The sequence below is a fragment of the Primulina huaijiensis genome, chromosome 14 (assembly GCF_012295235.1).
Source record: "Primulina huaijiensis isolate GDHJ02 chromosome 14, ASM1229523v2, whole genome shotgun sequence".
NCBI lineage: Eukaryota > Viridiplantae > Streptophyta > Magnoliopsida > Lamiales > Gesneriaceae > Primulina > Primulina huaijiensis.
In genome coordinates, this window is record NC_133319.1 from 16,549,014 (window position 1) to 16,571,893 (window position 22,880).

The 22,880-nt window shown below is 32.9% G+C and overlaps 1 protein-coding gene, 1 long non-coding RNA gene and 1 pseudogene across 2 annotated transcripts; 2 read left to right on the top strand and 1 right to left on the bottom strand.

Moving 5' to 3' along the window:
• The first annotated feature begins 2,458 nt into the window (after positions 1 to 2,458).
• LOC140957388 (protein LIFEGUARD 2-like) lies at positions 2,459 to 3,983 on the top strand. Its single transcript, XM_073414620.1, has 4 exons — positions 2,459 to 2,896; positions 3,008 to 3,121; positions 3,334 to 3,491; positions 3,601 to 3,983. Exons 1-4 carry the CDS (start codon positions 2,647 to 2,649, stop codon positions 3,805 to 3,807), a joined length of 729 nt encoding a protein of 242 aa, XP_073270721.1. The 5' UTR covers positions 2,459 to 2,646; the 3' UTR covers positions 3,808 to 3,983.
• Positions 3,984 to 7,927: 3,944 nt separating this feature from the next.
• LOC140958034 (type IV inositol polyphosphate 5-phosphatase 7-like) lies at positions 7,928 to 10,409 on the top strand (annotated as a pseudogene).
• A 398-nt stretch (positions 10,410 to 10,807) lies between these two features.
• On the bottom strand, positions 10,808 to 12,850 carry LOC140957779 (uncharacterized). The gene is made up of 2 exons (XR_012171689.1): positions 12,529 to 12,850; positions 10,808 to 11,226 (listed from the first exon to the last, which is right to left on the bottom strand). It is a non-coding gene; the product is annotated as an uncharacterized lncRNA (long non-coding RNA).
• Positions 12,851 to 22,880: the final 10,030 nt, after the last annotated feature.

Sequence of the window (22,880 nt, forward strand, 5' to 3'; positions counted from 1 at the left end):
ACTGAAGAGGGTGTCAACCGGTTGGTCCACTATGATGAAACCAGATCTCCATGCAATAAAGATCAAATTGAGGCCGATGCTTATTTTTCAGAAGTCTTATCTTATATTGAGAAAGTCTGGAGTCTTATGATGGATTTTGATGCTCTTCTTCTCTCCAATCAACCTCCGCCAATCCGTTAATTGAAATATTTTCGATCCTCAGAGAAATATTCAATTAAACATGATTGAGTTTCAATCTTCCAATAGATCCAATAATGACACATTAGTCACTTTGTCTAGTCAAATTACGCGAAGTTTACTCGGCACCTAAATCCAAGAAATGCTTGATTTTGTCCAAAGAGGTGATGCCAAAAATAGAAAACATCAGTTAAGAATAGAGGTGGAGACCAAACAAAAATGAAAGATGCCAAAAAAGGGCAGAAGATGGTGCAGCAAAAGAAGACAGGAAGAAGAAAGAAGCTTATTTGAGGAAAGATGGAGAATCAAGCGGCGGTGGTAGTTCTTGGTTAAAAAAGGAGCATAGGATTTAAATTTCTATACTTAGGTGTATTAAAAAAAATTTCTATTTTTATTCTCTTGTAATAATTAAATTCATTCTCTCAATGAAATTCATTTTTCCATTAGCTTACCAATATTGCTGGAACTTAGATTTTTTCATCACCAAAAAGAAAGAAATTGTTAGATCTCTTAGTTTTGGTAATAACAAATAATAATCCATTATATTAGAACATGCTGTCATTTTTCGTGTATTCACAGGTAATCGACCGTTCTACCAAATACAAAGAGCAACAAGCAAACGGTTTCAAATGCTGAGTAAACGGTCACGAGCTACTTAAACTCTCTACCAGTAAAGTTACTCAACCGCTTATTTGATTATTCAACAATAGCACTAGACTAAGCTGTAACCCGACTGGACCGCTCAAATATATATTAAAGAAACTCTCGACTTGACAGAGTTAAAGTTATTTCTGAAAGTCAATAAATAAGTCGATAACATAAAATAGAAATATTGCACATATCTTACCAACTCTCGTCTGACATAAAGTATTTCAAACTGTCTTTTGTCCGACAACTTTTGTTTAAAAATGTACTTTAAAAGTGCAAAATCAGAAAATACATTAAAGAGCATTTAATAAAATATTGCAGCACGTGACAGTGATGTGTCCATATTGTCGGGCTACAGTATAAAGAATCGTTGAATGGGAAAAAGGCTACAGTACTATATATATAGAGAATACAAAAAAGAATTCAAAGTCAAGAAAGAGAGAAAAAGAGATACACTCAAAGCAAAGAATAAAAAAAAACTTGCATACTCAAAGATTTCTGAGTACATTTCTCATATATCATATTCTGCTCAACAGTTTTTTCTTCAAGATATTATCATATTTACAAGGATCATTCAGAGCTTGAAAAACAACTACTCAACCGTTTTCTACCAGATACAGTTTGAGAAGTTGCAAACACTTTGAATCTTAGAATTCATTCTTTATTATATATGTGGTGCTTTGGTTGTTTGACTAAAGGTCTCAACCACTGTGAAAGATATTAGGAGTTTCAACTTAGGCAGTTGATAAGGCTTAAAATTGAAGCGGGTCTTTACAAAGTATTTGTAAAAACAAAGTCTTCTAGTGAATTTCTTCCTAAGTGGAAGAATGAGAGACGTAGAAAGATTTTGTCTTCGAACTTCCATATATTATGTATCATTTACTCTACCGTACTTTTTTTATCTTGTTATCTTGTTGACATTATATATTTGAGTATACAATAATCAAAAGAATCACCCAACTTCAAATATATATAAATGGTAGTATTGACTCAACGTTTTTTTTAATAATATTTTGGCTCAAATATTATTCTAACTATGGATATGTATTATACTATTGCTAAAATGATATTAAAATTCTATCAAAAAAGAAAAAAACTATTAAAACTTTATTTCTTTTTTTTTTTTGGGTACGTTTAATTAAATATACACATTACAATGTATTTGATTTATTAATGTTAATCTTGATGTATTAAATTTTAATAATTTATTTCCATTGAAAGTTTACAATTTATATTTAATTCAGCTCACTCTAATATAAAATCATAGATTCATCCCTAGCTGTGACAACAATATTGAAGGTAATTATTATTTGCACGTGAAGCAATTCTAATAATTTATTAATTTGGTTTTATGAAATTGACATAAGTTTTATTAAAGAAAACAAGATCTCTCTGGAGTTGTCTTGTTTATTTAGAAATAACGTCTTTTCCACATGTGTTTATATAGTTTTTTTAATTAATTAAATTTAATTTATATTTAAGTGTCATATTTATTTTAAAATTATTATATATTACAATTTAATTTGAGTATATATATATATATACAACATATTATAATTTTGAAAATTTCAAAAAACAAAATCAATAAAATATGATAGGCGGCGTGATGTTTGAACCTACATCTTTGATCAAAGAGATGCCTTAAGCTGGAGAAATTATCCGCGACACATCGAGAAGTTTCCATCATTCTCTAGGGATTCCATCCAACCCCTTTAACTTTCTTCAATACCGAGCGATCAAGTGATCCAAAACCCACAAACTCAGCATCCTCACTCGGCGAAAAAGACCACAACTCTTGAACGTCGAGCAATTTTGTTGAAGATGTGGGGTCAGCCCTACCGGAAGGATGACGAGGAAATGGGCCAGCAGCCGTTATACCCGATGATGCTGGAGAGCCCGGAACTCCGCTGGTCGTTTATTAGGAAGATATACACAATAGTCAGTATCCAGTTGCTTCTCACGATAGGTGTTGCTGTTGTAGTTGTGACTGTTCATCCCATTTCACGTTTCTTTGCCACAACTGGGGCTGGTTTAGCGCTTTACATAGTTCTGATCATCACGCCCTTTATTGGTATGGGTTTTTTTTGATTGTTTCTATGTTTCTGGTGTTTGACTAGTTATTTGTTTTGAGGTTTGTGTTAAAGTTTCGATTTTTTTGGTGGTCTGTGTTCTGGTTTTGCAGTTTTGTGCCCGTTGTATTACTATTATCAGAGGCATCCTTTGAACTATTTCTTGCTCGGGATCTTTACAGTGGCGCTTGCTTTTGCAGTGGGGTTAACTTGTGCATATACTAGTGGTAATAAGTATTTTTTTTATTTCCAGTTTTTATTGGAAAGATTTGTATTTTTCACTAAAAATTCACACTTCCGATTGATTTTTTGGTCCTGATGATACATGGTAGAGTATAGAATAGCTTATCACAATAACTGTATATTGTGGTTTTAGTATTCTTGGTTGTGAATTATGTGAATTTCTTTTATCATTTGGATGATTTGAACTGGGTAACAGGGAAAGTTATTATGGAGTCTGCTATCTTGACCGCCGTTGTGGTCATTAGCCTGACACTGTATACATTCTGGGCCGCAAAAAGAGGACAAGATTTCAACTTCCTAGGACCTTTCTTGTTCGGAGCTATTGTGGTGCTTATGCTATTTGCATTGATTCAGGTATGTTGATTTCCCACCTGTTTAGATGGCCCCTGATTTTGATCCATTAGAATTGAGAGATGGTGATTAGTAATTAAACGCTGATGGATGGATCCGGCTTAACTTGCAGATCCTTTTTCCACTGGGTAGGGTGAGTGTCATGATCTACGGCTGTTTGGCCTCAATCATCTTCTGTGGATACATCATTTACGACACAGACAATCTGATCAAACGCTACACATACGATGAATACATCTGGGCTGCCGTCGCTTTGTATTTAGATGTCATCAACCTGTTTCTATCTTTGTTGAGCCTTTTCAGAGCAGCAGAAAGCTAGTTTTTTGATAACACGTGAAAGGGTTCTGTCCCATTTTACTTAGATTATCACTAGCTTAGCTTATCTCTTTCGCGGTTTGTCGGGCGCCTTCTGTAAATTATGCATCCCATAAACGTGCACTTGAAGTGATCGATATTCAGTCTTGTTAAAAAGCATTAGAAGATCTGTTCTTGTTCTTTTACATTTCATAGATTTGTAAATATTTCAATTCGACTCGAGAAAATGAAGCAAACTCTGACCCCGGGAGGATGCAAATCATCACTATTAGAAAGTGTTTTGTTTTTGATTCATAACTCAAGAACACAAATTAACACGCGTTACACACACAGAAAGGGCCTGGAACCCCAACAGCCTCGATACATTGTACAGTGGTTGAAAATCCAAATTTGCTCCTACAGAATGCCAAACATTTATCCGTGTTCATATCTGGGCACAGGATCTCGTGATGTATCTCGTAGCATTCTGCATCAGCCATCCGACCCTTCATTCCCACTGCATAGAATAACAAATGCGATATAATATCAGAACCTTAACCTCAAATTGTCAAATATCAGCAGGTCTGCTTCAGCAGAATGCAAGATCGGATTGAGTGAGTTGTTTAGTTAGTTAAGCCTCATTGTATAAAAAGGAAAAAAAAAAAAAAAAAAAAAAAAAAAGAAAAAAGAATGCAAATACCTGATACAAGGGCAACGATCAAGAACATGCAACAGATTTGAAATTTCACCATTTTTCGAGCAAAAAGTTGTTTAAAAAGGTGATTATCTACGTAGTAGAACTCGCAAATGATGATTTTTTTTACCAATTAGTTGTTGTTATTTATAGTGCTGGTTGATGCAAAATATTTCAGAAATATTATCAAATGTTAGCAATATGATCATTGCCTTACCATAATGAATTTTTGCAATTTTATTTATTTATTTTTATTTGAAGTGCGATTTCTTTTAATCTCGGTTAAATTAAAAAAAAAAATGTATATTACGTTGTCCTAACTGTAACCCACCGGAGTAAATCAATATTTATATTACACTTTCTCTAAAAAAAAAATATATTTATATTACAGTTGCCGTAATCCTGTGCCGGTGAAGTAATTTAATAATATTATAATTGTAATACATCAGTAATATAATATTTATTATCATGTGATATGATCGGGATGTTAGAGTAGGTGTTGAGCGAACCAACTTGTGGTTTGAGTTTTTTTGACTTTAATGTAAAAAAAATATTTTTTTTAATAATATTTTACGGTTTTATTCAATTATGATATTTACTGTATTTGTATACATATGCAAGCAACATAGATAAAGTATTTGAATATAAAATAGGTACCATGATGTATGTGTCTTAACGTAAGATCATGAAACTTATTAGAAAATGTACCATATATTTTAAACAGGTTTCTAATCGAATCAGCCGTATAAAATTAGGATAAAGACCGCTTCAGCTTGAGACTAACATCTGTGATGTAAATGTCATGTCTTATTGGTAAGAGCATTGAGATGTCCATTCACACAGATGAGTGATCATTTAATGATTCACTGAACAACCCTATCTCGGAGTGTCTAAGTGGTTATCATTTATCGAATGAAATAGTCTGTGTTTATGGTTGTACATCATTATTCCTTTGACTCGAGACGTATAAGTATACACTTTGATCTGTTTATTAACTCTATTGAGGGTCATCAGGTGGCAGAGTTGGGTGTAGTTTTGAGATCTATTGTAGTCGAGGATTCATCGTTTGCCTACGGGTAAAGATATCATATGTGATATGATGAGTTAATAATACTAAGAATCTCTTACCAGAGTAAGACATATGCATTTTGGAAAAGTGATTTCTTAGTTGCACATATCATGTGATCATGAATCAAATTCTATAAATATTTCATTGAAGGTCATATGAAATATGACTATTTTTATACACAAATTTTGTTCACCAAAATTTTTCTTCCTATTCTCCCACAAAAAAATTTCGGCCATTTGAAATTTTTGAAGATAAATTTCACGGCTACTTCTATGGCCATCATCGTCGCAGGATCTCTGAAATTCTTGAGATACAGTCTCAACGCAAAGTTTGTTCAAAGAATCCAGTCTCCGATCGTGAACTTGATTAGGCGATCAAAAAGAGGAAGATCCGTTCGAATAGATTTACAAGAAGTGTTATATCCGTTTAAAAATCGGAATAGTCGAAGCCGGAGTTAAATACGCAAAGGTAAACAATTATAGACACTCATCCATGGTTTAATTCTCATGACGCCCAAAAAACGTTCCGAACATCGAAACTAAAAATTTTAAACTCTCGTTATGCCTTGGGTGAAAAAATGGTACTACAGCAAGAGAATGTTCCTTCCATGTTCGAATAAATTTCCAAAAAATCCATTCGAACAAATTTCCAATTCGGAAAATATTATAACATTTTTTTATTAAAAATAAAACGTCTCTAACTCTTTTTTCCTTTAAAATATACTTTGTACCATTTAAAATAAAATCACCATCTATTTTACTCAAAATCCAAAAGTGTAGTAAAAGTCGTAACATCGTAAACGTCAAACAAAACCTAAAGATAGCATTTTTAAAAAATAGCATAAACGTCAAACTCCTCTCAAAACCCACTTTTACTACCAAAAGTCAACAAAATCTTTAAAGTAAAGTAAAAGTCTAACTGTGCGGAAAATCTAGCAATGCATTGGTCCTCGGGTTAGTGCACCATCCGCCCAGCCAGTTCAGTCATTTAACCCTCCTGTCTTAAAATTAAAATCCTCACCTACATCATTCGCACCTAGTGATTTTATTGACTCAGGAAGTCTTAACCATAGTTGTAACGCCCGAAAATCAGTCCATGTAAAACGCATGCATGAAAACTATTAAATTGCATGACGGAATTTTATTTAAGGAATGAGGATTTGTAAAGCCCGAAAATCAGTCTACGTAAACCGCATGCATGAAAACTGTTAAATTGCTAAAATATTTTAATTAAATTATTTTAGATACATGAATGATATATTTTGAGTGATTGAATGATTAATTTGTGTAATTTTGTTCGATTGTAGAATTTAAAAATTTTCAGACAAATATTAGTGGTTGGGCAGGGACAGAGGACCAGAGACGATTAAAGTGTTAAATATTTAAAAGCTAAATTTTATTTTTAGTTAAAAAAATATTTATTTGAAATAATTTAAGAATTTTAGAATTTTTAAGGTCAAATTTAAATTAAATAGTGGGAGCAAGAAATTTATGTTTTTTATATGAGATTTTTTGTAAATAGATATTTTTAAATCTTTTAATTTGAGGTCTAATGATTTTAATAATCTTAATGGGTCTAATTAATTATTTAAAGAGCTAGGCTTAATTAAACTAATTAATTAAGTGTTATGTAACCTTATTTAATTCTATTTAAAAGAGTCCCACACACACATAAACACCCACACACACCGAAACACACACAAATTACGTGAATGCAAATTTAAAGAAAGGAACGAACAACGGCTGAACTTGGGTTCCTTGGCAAAGGAGTTTCCGATTTTATTTATCCTTCGATTTTCTTCCTCGTTCTTCTTTCCAACAACGATCACCGACTCCCTTGCATCCCAAGGTAGTCACCGAAGTTCCACCGCTTAGGTATTCGTATTTCGAGTATTTTAAACACAAAGACACGTTTCTAAACCTTCTTTTTGTACAATTCAAATCATAATATGTGTGTTTTATGTTTTGAAGCATGAAAATTATATTGATCAAATTATTTGACGATTGGATGAATATTTTTCGAAGTTTTGAAGTTTTTACGTTCTCTTGAGATGTGTTGTGATTTCTAAAGGACATGCTGTCATTAGGAGACATTAAAGGATTGGAAAAGTAGTCGTTTAAGCAAAGAACGATGGCTGTACAGTAGCTATAAGGAGTCGCGCTTGGGAGAAGCTAAACCCTAGGGTTTCCTTGCATGGTATGGGTTGTAGTGATCGGTTTTTGTGATAGCTAGACAGGGGCTCGTTCAGGCGGGGTCGTAACCTCGTGAGGGTTGCGTCCTAGGTCTAGGGAGAGTCCTAGAATGGTTGGACTCATCTACGCACAATGATGAAACAACCGCGGTCGTGGAGGGGCTTTTGGGCTCGGTTTGTTCAAATGATTCATGTTGGATAAAAACGGCTCTTCTGCTTCTATATTGAACGGAACAGCTTTAAAAGCATTCATGAACTTTCATGTTTCAGCTTTTTGGGGAGTTGATGAAGAACAGAGGAACATCTCCTCGGAGAGGGGGACATTCAATATCAAGATGAGCAAAACAGGTTCAGTTTATACATTTAATTTTTTTGCAAATTATTTAAGAATAATGCTATAGGTACAACCAAAATATCGTACAACGATATGTAAAACATTAATATCGTGATATTTTGTTATTATATCGTTAGATTTTGTTATTATTTCGTGAGATTTTGTATTGAATTTATCGTGAGATTTTGATAAATAGAATTTTTGTATTGAATTTTTTGTGCTGTAAGAATTGTTGTATAAATTTGGTAGTACATGTAGCATTACTCATTATTTAATCAAATAATGTTGGAACCGAAACCATAACCAAAGGTTCTAGTTCCATATTTGGACTTACCGGTCTCGAAATGGCTTGGATCAACCAGTTCTTTAAGCATGTCTGGTTCCTTCCATTTTCGTAAATCTAATGCCTAATGTTCCCAATTGAAATGGCAGGGAAATCATTCAAACGAAATAAGATCGGCAGTGATGCTTCCCATATTACAGATTTGACCAACTACAGGTTTGTGCTTCATTTGCACTTTATAGTCTAAAATTTATCCAGTATTCTAAAATTCACATTTGGAATAGATCTTTGTAGCAACATGGAATGTAGCAGGAAAATCTCCACCTAGTTATTTAAATCTTGAAGAGTGGCTACACCCCTCTCCTCCTGCTGATATCTATGTTCTTGGGTCAGTTAATCAATCATAACTTCAAACTTCTATTAGATCTTTGTATACTAATGATTATTGTTGGTCTCTTCATCAAATTTTAAGGTTTCAAGAAATTGTTCCTTTAAATGCTGGTAATGTTTTGGCCCCTGAAGACAATGGCCCTGCTAGGAAATGGCTCACATTTGTTCGAAAAACCTTGAACAGTCTCTCTGACAGGAACGATAGTTGTTGTACACCATCCTCGGTTCTTTATCCGACCACTGAAATTGATTATGACTTGGAAGGATTGAATAGAGAAAACGCTTCCACCTTATTCCACCGTCGATCTTTTCATTCATTAAGTCATAGCAAGAGACTAGTCGAAAATGGCATTTTGATGCCACATCCTAGAGTTGATCGTCGATTTAGTGTATGCAATAATGCAAACTACATGCATAGACAATGTGACAATTATGATCCATTTGTCCAATGGGAAGGCTTCAATGATGATGAAAATGAGCTAGTTGATTTACCTTGTGCACATGGGCCATTCATCTTTCTCATACTGTGGTTCTGTTTCCATGGATGATAAAGGCCGATATTCTGGGAAATCGAGGTATTGTTTAGTTGCAAGTAAGCAAATGGTTGGGATTTTCCTCTCAGCATGGACAAAGAGTGATCTCAAGGAAGCTGTTCAAAATATTAAGGTATCTTGCGTAGGCAGAGGGCTGATGGGCTATCTTGGAAATAAGGTATGATTCTGTATAATTTGAATTTACAAGTTGAGAGGAAAACTTGTATGTAAACCGGTATTGAAATTTTCAGGGTTCAATTTCAATCAGCATGTCTTTGCACCAAACTAGCTTCTGCTTCTTTCTACATTTAAATCCATGGCACAGTCAATAATTATACTCCTTTCTTTAAAGCAGCTCCAGATAGAGCAGAGACAGAGACGTGTTTTTCCGGGATGGAACGAAGGGAAAATATATTTCCCTCCAACATACAAGTATTCAAATAATTCAGACAGATACGCTGGGGAGAACAGGCACCCAAGAGAGAAACGGCGGACACCTGCATGGTAACTCCTCCAAAAAAAATAATACGTGTAAACTTCACTTGACTATGTCATTGTCTGACCATCTATACTTTCGGAACGAAACCTTTTCAAGATGACTAAATTTCTTATGTTCATTAAGGTGTGATCGTATATTATGGCATGGTCGTGGCCTCCAACAGCTGTCATATGTTCGTGGGGAGTCGAAATTTTCAGATCATAGACCAGTATATAAAGTGTATTTCTGGCAGAAGTTGAGTCTATTAACCATAGTCGAATCAAGAAAAGCACGAGTCATATGAGTGCCCGAATTGAGGTTGAAGAGTTGCTTCCTTACACACATGGATATGAACCATACGTCCAACTGAGCTTCATATGAGGAAAGGATTCACAGTTGTCTTTTTCTTTCGGTTTCCTCACTCTTGTACATCAAACTTACCTCTTACCCATCCAATTGTTCCTCGATGTCTTTGCAGGTTGGAATTGTAAAAGAAGCTAACTTAAAGCCAATACGAGAGCAAATTTGATGCACTCTCTTAAACACGAATGAATAATGAATCCACGCCAAATTGTATAGAAATCTTCCTTATGAAGTAACGGGTTCCCTTCTACATTTACCTCAAGTTGAAACATTCAAGCAGGCAGCGACGATACTACCAAAACTGTTGGTAATATTTTAGCGACTTTCAATAACATGTTTTATTACAAATATTTTATTTATGATCAGAAATACTCTCTGGTGTAAATTGGTTTACTTCTAATACATTGTAGGTCGCATAAGTTTTTTTCCTAAAGCAGCTTAGGTTGTAAACAAATTGTTGATCAAACTTGTGTCATCTTTGCTCTTGTTTTTTGTGAGCTTGGGGCCATAAGTCCTAAATTATATTTTATTAATTCTCCAGATATTCACATGCACGATAAGTTTCCTTTTTAAGGTCGAGATTGGGGGGTGTTTCTTCTGAACTTGGTAAAAAAATCTGGACACTAAATGTTACTCCAATTTCAGTCAGTAAACACATGCAAAATTTCTATAACATGCTTCAGCCTCATGTAAAGAAACAAGGTTTTCCGTAGGACTAGTTATCACCAAATAATGAGAAGAGTTCGGGTTCATTAATTTGTATTGGAAGACAATATATCAAACTAAATATAAGTGGAAGAGGACTAAATGGACCCATTTTAAGTATTCCCTATCTTGCTAATGAGCTATACTATTCCATAATCACATGTTTTTCTTGGGCAAGCTCGTACCCCAAAATTGAGAGGTGTAGACGACAACAACAGTTGCTAACCGAACGCTACACTCCACGGTCTCCACACCTGAATTAAGAACCAAGCCAACCCTTCAAACTGTGAATCTTTTGGCCCTGAACTGCCCTTTGTTTCGTTATTGCTGCCTGTTTCTCCGCCAATCGGTCGTATCCAATCTGAAACCCACGGCATTCAGCAGAGCAGAATGCGCAGAGATCACTGCAACAAATGGTACATTCAAATGTAGTCACTACTTAAAACATAATTGGTATATAAATTATCATCAGTGTCATTATTAATTATTACAAGAAATACATGTGATATATTTTTATTCCAAATCTTGATCTGATCTTGAACCGTCAGTGAAACACGAAGCAGAGAATATCAGCATGATGATGAATAAAGAAAAAGTTAAGTTAGACATGTTTCAGATCATTTTTTATGATCAAACCAAAAAAATCAATGGAGTGTTTAAGGATAACAGATATAATTAAATTTGAAGACAATGTCTAGGAAATTGTAGGCCACAAAAATATCATAAACAACAAAATCGAAGGTACTTAGTCAACAAAAACTACATGCAACAGAAAAAGTCCTAGTCATAACTTAATTACAGTCAACAGAGAAAAAAATAAAACTAATCAAAGGATGAACTGAAGAAAATATAAGGAAAAGAACATGGTAGAAGCAAATTATGGATAACTAATAATATAAAAATGAACTTCAGAATGAAACTAGGTGAGCCACAGACACCGTTATAACTGGTTGAATTGGAATCAAGAATTAGATTAGAGAAAACAGATGCACAACCATTTAGTTCAATCATAACAAATAAAAGAATCAAGTGAAAGATACGTTGGTACAAATATATATTTTTATGATCAGATATGGAAAGTTTTATGATTGGGAGGCTTTTACACTTAATATATAATATATTGGTTTTTAAAACTCGAAACCTTATCTGCATCGATTCTCTCCTGCTTAGGAACTATCACACGCACTGGCTGGAGTAAGAAGATCCCATCTCACTCTTAAAGCATTATCCACACTATGTTCTATTTTCCATTTTGACCGGGTAACGAAGTGAATTGGAGACATGGAAAAGAAGAAGTATTGGTTCAGTATCTACGCTAGTGGGTATTAACTTCACCAGATGGGAAATATTTTGATCACATCGGTTCCACCAACCGCAGTAAAATTATCAATAAAATTTTTGAGAGGCTAACTCATCTCGTATATGATGAAAGACAAACATTTTTAGACTAACAACAGAATAGCCAATTAAAATAGAAGACATGAAAAAAATAATTCATGATAACTTACAAAACTTTGAGATTTGATGCATTCAAGAGGTACAACTTCGATTTTTCTAAAAATATCTATGATGAACCTTGGAAAAGCGTTCGATTTTAACAAGAAAGAACAATACACGAGAAATCACTCCAAAGAATCGAACATCGAAACACATGTCACAATCACAAAAGGTACAGAAACAAAAGCCAGAAAAGGCCACTCCCTTACCCATACATGAAGATCTCGGAGTTCTGAGCCATCCGCTTCTTACAATAATGACACCGCTCAAGGAATCCACTAACTGTTACCTGATCAGGCTCGACGACGCTCGCCGGAGAAGGAACGGTCCAGATATTCCGACGTGACGCCTCGCTGGTGTCATCAGCCTCAATAACCTTGGCCTTTCCGTCGTAGGAGACGCTCGCCGTGGAAACTGGACTCGAAACACTTCCGATTCTGCTGTGCTTCACAGACATTTTGCGTGATTTCGATGAAATCTAGGGCTCGTACAAGTTGAAGTTGGAGTGTGGAGTGAGCTTGAAACGATACCAGTTCTTATGCAAAGCGAGGGAGGAAGTAGCTACGTGTCTAACATACATACTGTACAGTGGGCCCCACCATACCACGAGTCATCGGTAATTCATTTTGTGAATAAATCATAAAATTACGAATTAATCATAAATATTATTTAAATTATTGTTTTAAGGTAAATCATCTGTACTATTCTAACATATTTTATTATACAAAAACTCTTGTGAGAAGCTCTCACGGATCAATTTTTTGGGTCGAATCTCTTATTTGAGACATCCATGAAAAAATATTATTTTTAATGCTAAGAGTAATACTTTTTATTGTGAATATCGGTAGGGTTGACCAGTCTCACAGATAAAGATTCGTGAGACCATCTCACAAGAGACTTACTCATTTTATTAAGGTTCGGGAAGTGTACAATAATTTATTTTGGTATCATAGTTCGTCAATTATATTTACTTATACATCAAAAATATTTCACCAAAAAAAGTATTTTTATTCACAAATATTAGATACTAAAATTAATAAACAAGTTTTAAAATGCCAAACATACTCTACTGAAACAATTACTCGAAATTATGATAATTTATAACATTATTACTCACTAAAATAGCCAAAAAAAAACCATCATACAAATTATTATTACAACTAATTATAAATTATTCTATAAGAAATCATCTACAGAAATTATTAATATTAACTAGCGAACAACGCACATACGATGATTGTGTAAAATAATATATATGAATCATAGTCATGATCATTAATAGATGGAGCTGATTCACATGAATATATGATTTGTGAGATAATATGTGAATTTTTGAATATTTAAAGTATATCAGCTATTGTAGTCATGAGTAAATTATATAAAAAAATATTATTTATCTAAATGAGTGAGATATTTTCGTCAAAATTAATCAATATCAAAAAATTGAACTACTGAAAACTTCAACATTTATATATTATAGATAAATATTATAAATACATGTTCTCAAATAATTTATACCAGTGCACCGACGCAAGCGTTGCGTGTTTATACAATATTTTTTTATAATTCATTTGGTTTATATTTAAATGATGATTAAAATATAATTGTAAGAAATAGCGAGGGACTACAGCAATTTTGATATATAATTACAAAATAAATAGATAAAGAAAAGAATAAAAAAAACTCGAGAGAAATCGAACCTACAATTTGATGCATAAAAAATAAATTATAATATATACAGAGGTAAAAGCTAATTTTTTTTTTAAAATAAAAATAAATAAACCTCCTACGCTGTTGTATCATAGCTAATAATTCCTAGACTATTGCGCCAATTAATATTAATGTACTTGTTGTGAAAAAGTAAAAATTTACGGTAAAAAAGTAAAAATCTCAAACTCTCAAAATTATCACACTACACACTTTATAATATTTTTCTCTCAACTCAATTGTGATTTTCTTCACAAATGAGAGATCTATTTATAGAAAATTTTTACAAATAATCCAAAAATAAAATACATCATTACCTACATCATCACACACTAATTTTCAATATTCAACACCTAATTTTACCTAATTTTCAACATTCAACATTCACATTTTCAACACAAATATTTAACACATTTTTAAATAATTTTTCAACACTCCCCCTTGTGATGATGATCATAATGATTGTATACATTACGTGTTTTTATACTGCCTCGTTAAAAACCTTACTAGGAAAAACCCATTGGGATAAAAACCATAGTAAGGGAAAAAGAGTGCAGTCACGTAAACTCCCCCTCATGTTGACACGAACAATTCTTCACAAATTTCGTAGATTGCGCATCCCAATATTATATATGTGCTTTCTGAATATTGTCGTAGGAAGTGCCTTTGTGAAGAGATCTGATGAGTTTTCACTTGATTGAATGTGACGAACATCAATACATTTATTCTTCTCAAGCTCCTTGGTGAATGCGAAGAACTTAGGAGGAATATGTTTAGTTCTGTCGCTTTTTATGTATCCTTCTTTCATTTGAGCAACACATGCAGCATTATCTTCATATAGTATCACAGGCTTCTCGTCGAATGATAATCCGCATGAGATTTGGATATGTTGAGTCATTGATTTTAACCACACACATTCACGGCTTGCTTCATGTAGTGCAATAATCTCGGCATGATTTGATGAAGTTGTTACAAGTGTTTGTTTCTGTGAACGCCAAGAAATTGCAGTGCCTCCACGAGTAAATACATATCCAGTTTGAGAACGTGCTTTGTGTGGATCAGATAAGTATCCAGCATCGGCATAACCAATTATACTTGGATTAGCATCTTTTGAATACAAAAGTCCCAAGTCTGTCGTTCCTCGTAGATAACGGAATATATGTTTAATTCCGTTCCAATGTCTCTTTGTTGGATATGTGCTAAATCTTGCCAATAAATTTACGGCAAAAGATATATCAGGCCTTGTACAATTTGTAAGATACATAAGGGCACCGATAGCACTTAGATATGGTACTTCTGGACCAAGAATATCTTCATCATCTTCACATGGACGGAATGGATCCTTTTCTATGTTTAATGATCTAACAACCATTGGAGTACTTAAAGGATTTGATTTGTCCATATTAAAACGTTTAAGGATCTTTTCTGTATAATTTGTCTGGTGAACAAATATTCCACATTCTTTTTGTTCAATTTGTAAACCCAGACAATACTTGGTTTTTCCAAGATCCTTCATTTCAAATTCTTCTTTCAAGTATGACACAACTTCTTGAATTTCCTTATTTGTTCCAATGATGTTTAAATCATCAACATATACAGCAATAATTACGCATCCGGATGTTGTTTTCTTAATGAAAACACAAGGGCATATTGAATTATTTACATATCCCTTTTTCATCAAGTGATCACTTAGCCTATTATACCACATTCTGCCGGATTGCTTCAACCCATATAATGATCTTAGTAATTTCACAGAATAACATTCTCTGGGTTTTGAACTTTGTGCTTCAGGCATCTTAAATCCTTCAGGGATTTTCATATATATATTACTATCAAGTGATCCATATAAGTAGGCTGTAACAACATCCATAAGACGCATTTCTAAATTTTCAGATACTGCCAAGCTAATCAAATACCGAAACGTAATTGCATCCATCACAGGAGAATACGTTTCTTCATAATCAATTCCAGGCCTTTGAGAAAAACCTTGTGCAACAAGTCGAGCTTTATATCTTACTATTTCATTTTTCTCATTTCGCTTTCGAATAAAAACCCATTTGTATCCAACAGGTTTTACACCTTCAGGTGTAAGGACTATAGGTCCAAAAACATTACGTTTATTTAGCGAATCCAATTCAACCTGGATGGCATCTTTCCATTTTATCCAATCCTGCCGATTTTTACATTCACCAAAAGATTTTGGTTCATGATCTTCATTATCATTTATGATGTCGATTGCCACATTATAAGAAAATATATCATCAATTTCTTCTATATCTTTTCGGTTCCATATTTTTCCAGTATTAATATAATTGATAGAGATTTCATGATTCTCGTCAGTTTGTGGTTCTGACAAAACATTTTCATCATCATGTGTTTCTTCAGGAACATCATTCTCTATTTTGTGATCATTATGTGTTTCTTCAGGAACATCATTCTCTATTTTGTGATCATTGTGTTTCTCTATGAATTTTCTTTTTCGAGGATTTTTATCCTTGGAACCAACTGGCCTTCCACGCTTCAGGCGTTTAATGACATCATGACTATCTTCAATTTGTTTCTTCGGAATTTCAATTCGAGCAGGGGCATTTGCAGCATGTATATATGATTTAGTTACCCCTTTTGTGTCTGCAAATGCATCTGGTATTTGATTTGCTATTCTTTGCAAGTGCACAATTTGCTGTACATCTTTTTCACATTGTTTTGTTCTTGGATCCAGATGTAACAATGATGATACATACCATGTAATTTCTTTTTCGGTATGTTTCTGTTCTCCCCCTAACATTGGGAAGATTTCCTCATTAAAATGACAATCAGCAAAACGTGCTGTGAACACGTCGCCTGTCTGTGGTTCAAGATATCGAATGATCGATGGACTATCATAACCAATATAAATTCCAATCTTTCTTTGAGGTCCCATTTTCTTTCGTTGAGGTGGTGCAATAGGCACATACACCATACATCCAAAAATTCTCAGATGAGAAATGTCTGGTTCTTTACCAAATGCAAGCTGCAATGGGGAGTATTTATGATATGCACTTGGTCTGATGCGAATTAATGAAGCAGCATGTAAAATTGCATGTCCCCATATAGAAATAGGGAGCTTTGTTTTCATAATCATTGGTCTAGCAATCATTTGCAGACGTTTAATCAATGATTCAGCCAATCCATTTTGAGTATGTACATGAGCAACAGGATGCTCAACAATGATTCCCATAGACATACAATAATCATTGAAAGTCTGGGAAGTAAATTCACCAGCATTATCAAGTCTAATTTTCTTGATTGTATAATCGGGAAATTGATTCCTCAATTTTATTATTTGAGCAAGTAATCTTGCAAATGCAACATTTCGAGTTGACAATAAACATACATGTGACCATCTGCTGGAGGCATCAATCAATACCATAAAGTATCTGAATGGTCCACATGGTGGATGGATTGGTCCACAAATATCACCCTGAATACGTTCAAGAAACATTGGTGATTCAGTTTGGATTTTGGCTGGTGATGGTCTTATAATAAGTTTTCCAAGAGAACATGCTTTACATTGAAACTTATTATTCTGAAAGATCTTCTGGTCTTTCAATGGATGACCATGTGTATTTTCTATAATTCTTCGCATCATTGTTGAACCAGGATGTCCTAATCGATCATGCCAATTGGTTAATATTGAAGAATTATCAATTACCATGTTTGATTCAATGGGACGTATATGTGTATAATGCAATCCAGTAGGGAGCATTGGTAGTTTTTCAATCACATATTTCTTTCCTGATTTATATGTGGTAAGACACATATATTTCTCATTCCCTTCATTCATTGTTTGAGTATCATACCCATGGGAATATATATCATTAAAACTCAACAAATTTCTTTTCGATTGTGGTGAATATAAAGCATCATTGATCAAAAATTTTGTACCATTAGGTAACAAAAATTGTGCTTTACCACATCCTTTAATCAAGTCTACAGGACCTGATATTGTATTCACCGTTGTTTTTGTTGGTTTTAGTTCCAAGAAATATCTTTTATCTCGGAGGATAGTGTGCGTTGTACCACTATCGGGTATGCAAACTTCAGCTTTGCTCATAGCATTTTCCATATTTGAACTTCAAAAAATATGCAATGAAAAAAAATTAATGACAATACATATTTAAATATAACACATATCATAATTGTACAATAAAACATTATCATATAAATACATGAAAAATAAATTATTGTACATTTATATTCTACCACTATATTGTTCATTTTCAGAGAAATCATTGAGAAAATCTGCAGCATCAATATTGTTCATTTCTATCCCACCAACATATTGATCATTTCCAGAGAAATCATTCATAAAATCAGCAGCATCAAAATGAGTTGAATCACTCAAACGGTCACTTCGCTCAGTGAAGTTGGTCTCCTTTTCTTTCCCCTTTATCGATTCTTTATAAAGTTTGCAAAGATGCTCAGGGGCTCGACAAATACGAGACCAATGTCCTGGAGTACCGCATCTGAAACAAGAACTTTCAAATCTTTTCGAGTGATTTTCATTAACACTCATGTTTTCTTGATGCCTTTTCTGTGGATGGTTTGGGACGTTATTTTGAGATGAGTTATAGAAATAACTATCTCGATTATTTTCAAAACCACGGCCGCGTCCACGACCACGACCACTTCCTCGTCCACGTCCACGTCCACGACCTCGACCTCGACCTCGACCTCGACCAAAACCTTGTCTTTGAATTTGATTTTGGTTTCCAGGTTTAAATTCATTTTTACTTACAGCATTTACTTCTGGAAATGCTGTTGATCCAGTGGGTCGGGACTGATGATTTCTCATTAATAGCTCGTTGTTCTTTTCCGCCACAAGAAGACAGGCGATGAGTTCAGAATATCTCGCAAATCCACGCACTCTATATTGTTGCTGTAGTGTTATATTTGATGCGTGAAACGTGGAAAATGTTTTTTCAAGCATTTCCGATTCTGTAACCTCATGTCCACAAAATTTTAACTGCGAGATTATTCTATACATCGCTGAATTGTAATCACTGACTTTTTTAAAGTCTTGGAATCTTAACATATTCCATTCATCACGGGCGGTCGGAAGTATAACTTCCCTTATATGTTCAAATCTCTCTTTTAATCCTTTCCACAGAGCCATGGGATCTTTTTCGATGAGATATTCACATTTTAAACCTTCATCAAGGTGTCGTCGTAAAAATATTATAGCTTTTGCTTTTTCTTGTGATGAAGATCTACCATTTTCTTTAATGGTCTCGCTTAGACCCAATGACTCAAGATGCATTTCTACATCAAGAGTCCATGGCATATAGTGTTTCCCAGTAATATCAAGAGCGATGAATTCGAGCTTTGCAAAGTTTGCCATGGTGGTACTAAAAATTACGATGCATTTTATTAGTTAATGAATATTTCAATACAAAGTAATGGATAAACAACAAGTACAAGTATTCGTAAAAATAAAGAAAACACACGAGGAGGATATTCTCCGATAAATACAAGACTGGTGAGTATGATAACCAAAATAATTAAAAATAACCTCATGAAAGCCATCTTCTTTTTTTTCTTCGAAAATTTGATGAAGAATAATTTTTAGAGAAGAAGAGAAAGTTGGAGTGATTGAATGTATTTGTGAGATTGTATTTATAGAGCAAAAACTAGCCGTTTTGTTACCGTTTATTACCGTTGGTGTATAAGAAAATAAATGTATGTATTTGTATAATTTTATGGTAATAATATGGTGTATATAATATTAGTCATATTTAAATAATTATGTATATCATATCACATTATTATAATTAGGTGTCATAAGTTATTTTGTTTAAAAAAACCTTATAGGCTTTTATACTTGTCGTATCCCTTACCGGGAGTGTGGGATGTCGTCTTAACATCCTCCCAGGATTTATAACAAGTTTTTGAAAAAATTATTTTTATTATTTCTAACAATAACATTATATTATATATTACATATATAAACAATAAATAAATAACAGTAAAATAAATATTATTACTTTTATTACCTTTTTCTTCTGTTCGGAGCTTGGAAAAATATGGAGGACTTTTAGAGCTTCGTGCTGATAACGTGTTGTGAAAAAGTAAAAATTTACGGTAAAAAAGTAAAAATCTCAAACTCTCAAAATTATCACACTACACACTTTATAATATTTTTTTCTCAACTCAATTGTGATTTTCTTCACAAATGAGAGATCTATTTATAGAAAATTTTTACAAATAATCCAAAAATAAAATACATCATTACCTACATCATCACACACTAATTTTCAATATTCAACACCTAATTTTACCTAATTTCAACATTCAACATTCACATTTTCAACACAAATATTTAACACATTTTAAAATAATTTTTCAACAGTACCAACGGTTGAAGCCCATCTTAAAATTTGGCAGTCTAGAAATTACATAAGGTCAATCATCTTTATAAACTTCATTAAGTAAACTTGGGCGAAAAATTCAATTTGATCCTTAATGTTAAGTAAAATCTCAATTCAATTTATTTTCATTCAACTACTCCAAATTAGTTTTTTTGTTTCAAGAATTTTTCCCAAATTCGTCTTGAAAGCATAAATGTTTTCAAAAAAATGCTCAAACTACCTTTGATTATATTTTATTAAGAAATTATTATTCTCGACCATGAAAATGGTATCAGAGCCTATATAAAATTATTTCAAACATTATCAAATTATTATTATTGTGTAATTAAATGTTTGAGATTGAGATTTTATCAAAAAATTATGGATCCGAATACAGGTTCGAGAGTAAATATTTTACATGACTTATTCCAATATTTTGAAATATTTACAAGAAAATTTAACCAAGGTTAGACATCAGTAGCAAATTGGAACATATCAGAATCATAAGGTAAACTTATGATTATGAGTAATAAGCTCCTAGAAATAGTCCTGGATTCATCTAAAATTGTAACGTTCGAAAATAAGTCCACGTAAACTGCATTTTTGAGATTTATTTAAATTGCTTATTTATTTTATTTGATTGATTTAAAATACTTAAATGATATATTTTATTATTATTAAATTGTTAATTGCATAACTTTGCATGATTTCATGAAATTAATGATTTTTGTCCTGATATTCGATATTAGGCCGGGGAAAGGAGACCGGGAACTACCAAGATGAAAATATTTTTCGATAATTATTTTTAATGCTCGATAATATGATTAAATAGGATTAAAATTTTCTAAATTGCTGAAGTCCAAATTTTTTACGAGGCGAGTCTTATTTTATTCGAGAAGCCGGTTTTAGTCAAACGAAGGACTTTTATGGACCCGAAAGTTATTATTAAAAAGCCTTTATTAAAATTTTATTTTATAATTAAATGGGCTAAAACCCTAATTTTATTATTAAAAAGCCTTTATTAAAATTTTTATATAAAATGGCCTGAATTAAAAAGGGCTAAAACCCTAAACTTTAATACCTATTTTCGAAAATTATAAAGAACCAAACTAAGGTTCTTGGACACTCATTCCAGCCGCACAACACACACCAGCACGCACTAAATTTTCGAAATATTCAGAGCAAGAATTGGAAAGGCTAGCCCTTTAGCATTCCTTCGTCGTTCTTTGTAAATGTTTGTACTTTCCGCTTCCGCAACTCTGTACTTTTCTTTATTTGTAAAGACGATGGAATTTTATGAAAAAGACTGGTATTTGGCTAATTGCTACGAGGCTTATTGTTATTTGATTAACAATGCCGGATGTCACCGACGCTTCGTTCTCGGGACGTGACATAGGAGCTGGAACTTGTACAACAAAAGAGGGATTTTTCCAAAAGAATTAGAAGAAGAATTACCTAAAATCGCTGGATGAGATATTTCCAAACGAACCTCGATCTTATGTAAAAAGATTAAGAAGACCGAAATATTAATCGGATGTGTTGGACAAACACCTTGGTATAAGGTGAAAACACAACCGATTTATCTTCATGATAGAGAAGCAAAATTTTCTAAGAAAATAAGTTTTTGCTAATGTTTGATTTATGTACACAAAAACATGAGACTAGGTGATTAGTGTTCACACTATCATGTGATCACAAAGTCATAGTACATAGATTAAGAGAAGCATTTTACAGAAAAAGAAGGCAATGAATATGAGTTCGTTATATGCAAGCACATGGTGTGAACATAATTGATATAAAGGATATGCAAATTATTATCAAAGAATATTTGGATCTTGGTTTTATTAAAGTAGAAATATCATCCTACAACAGTCCAGGTTTCTTGGTAAGAAATCATGGTGAAATCAAGATAAACGAACCATGTTAGTAATTAATTATCAAGAAATTAATAAAATTTTGGATTTTGATAAATATTTTATACCTAGTATAAATCATTTAATTAATTATATATACAACAACAAAATGTTATCTAAATTTTATTATAAGTCTGGATTTTATCAAATTCGGATGAAGAAAGAAAGTAAGAAATTCACAACTTTTGATATACCGCAAGATCATTATATTTGAGAAGTATTACTGATGAGTTTGGCTAATACAGTACCCCAAATATTTTAAAGAAAAATGGATAATATATTTAAATATTACTTTAATTCTATATTTAAATATTATTTTATTTTTAAGTTTTTTTTATATTGATTATGTTTTAATAGTATCTAAAAATTTGGACAAATATATTAAACATTTAGAGATTTTCTCTAAAGTTTGTACAAAATGACCAATCCTATCTAAAAAAAGATAGTCATGGCTACAAAGAAGAATGAATTCCTTGGAGTAAAAATAGATGAGTCATGAATAATTATGCAAGAACACATAGTGGAAAATGTGCAAAATTTTCCTTATGAACTAAA

What these genes read in the sequence shown, in the direction of transcription:
- LOC140957388 (XM_073414620.1), top strand. Translation starts at nt 2,647, where the DNA reads ATGTGGGGTCAGCCCTACCGGAAGGATGACGAGGAAATGGGCCAGCAG. An exon ending in GATCATCACGCCCTTTATTG is followed by an intron (nt 2,897 to 3,007) that starts GTATGGGTTTTT and finishes CTGGTTTTGCAG; the next exon opens with TTTTGTGCCCGTTGTATTAC. An exon ending in TGCTATTTGCATTGATTCAG is followed by an intron (nt 3,492 to 3,600) that starts GTATGTTGATTT and finishes CTTAACTTGCAG; the next exon opens with ATCCTTTTTCCACTGGGTAG.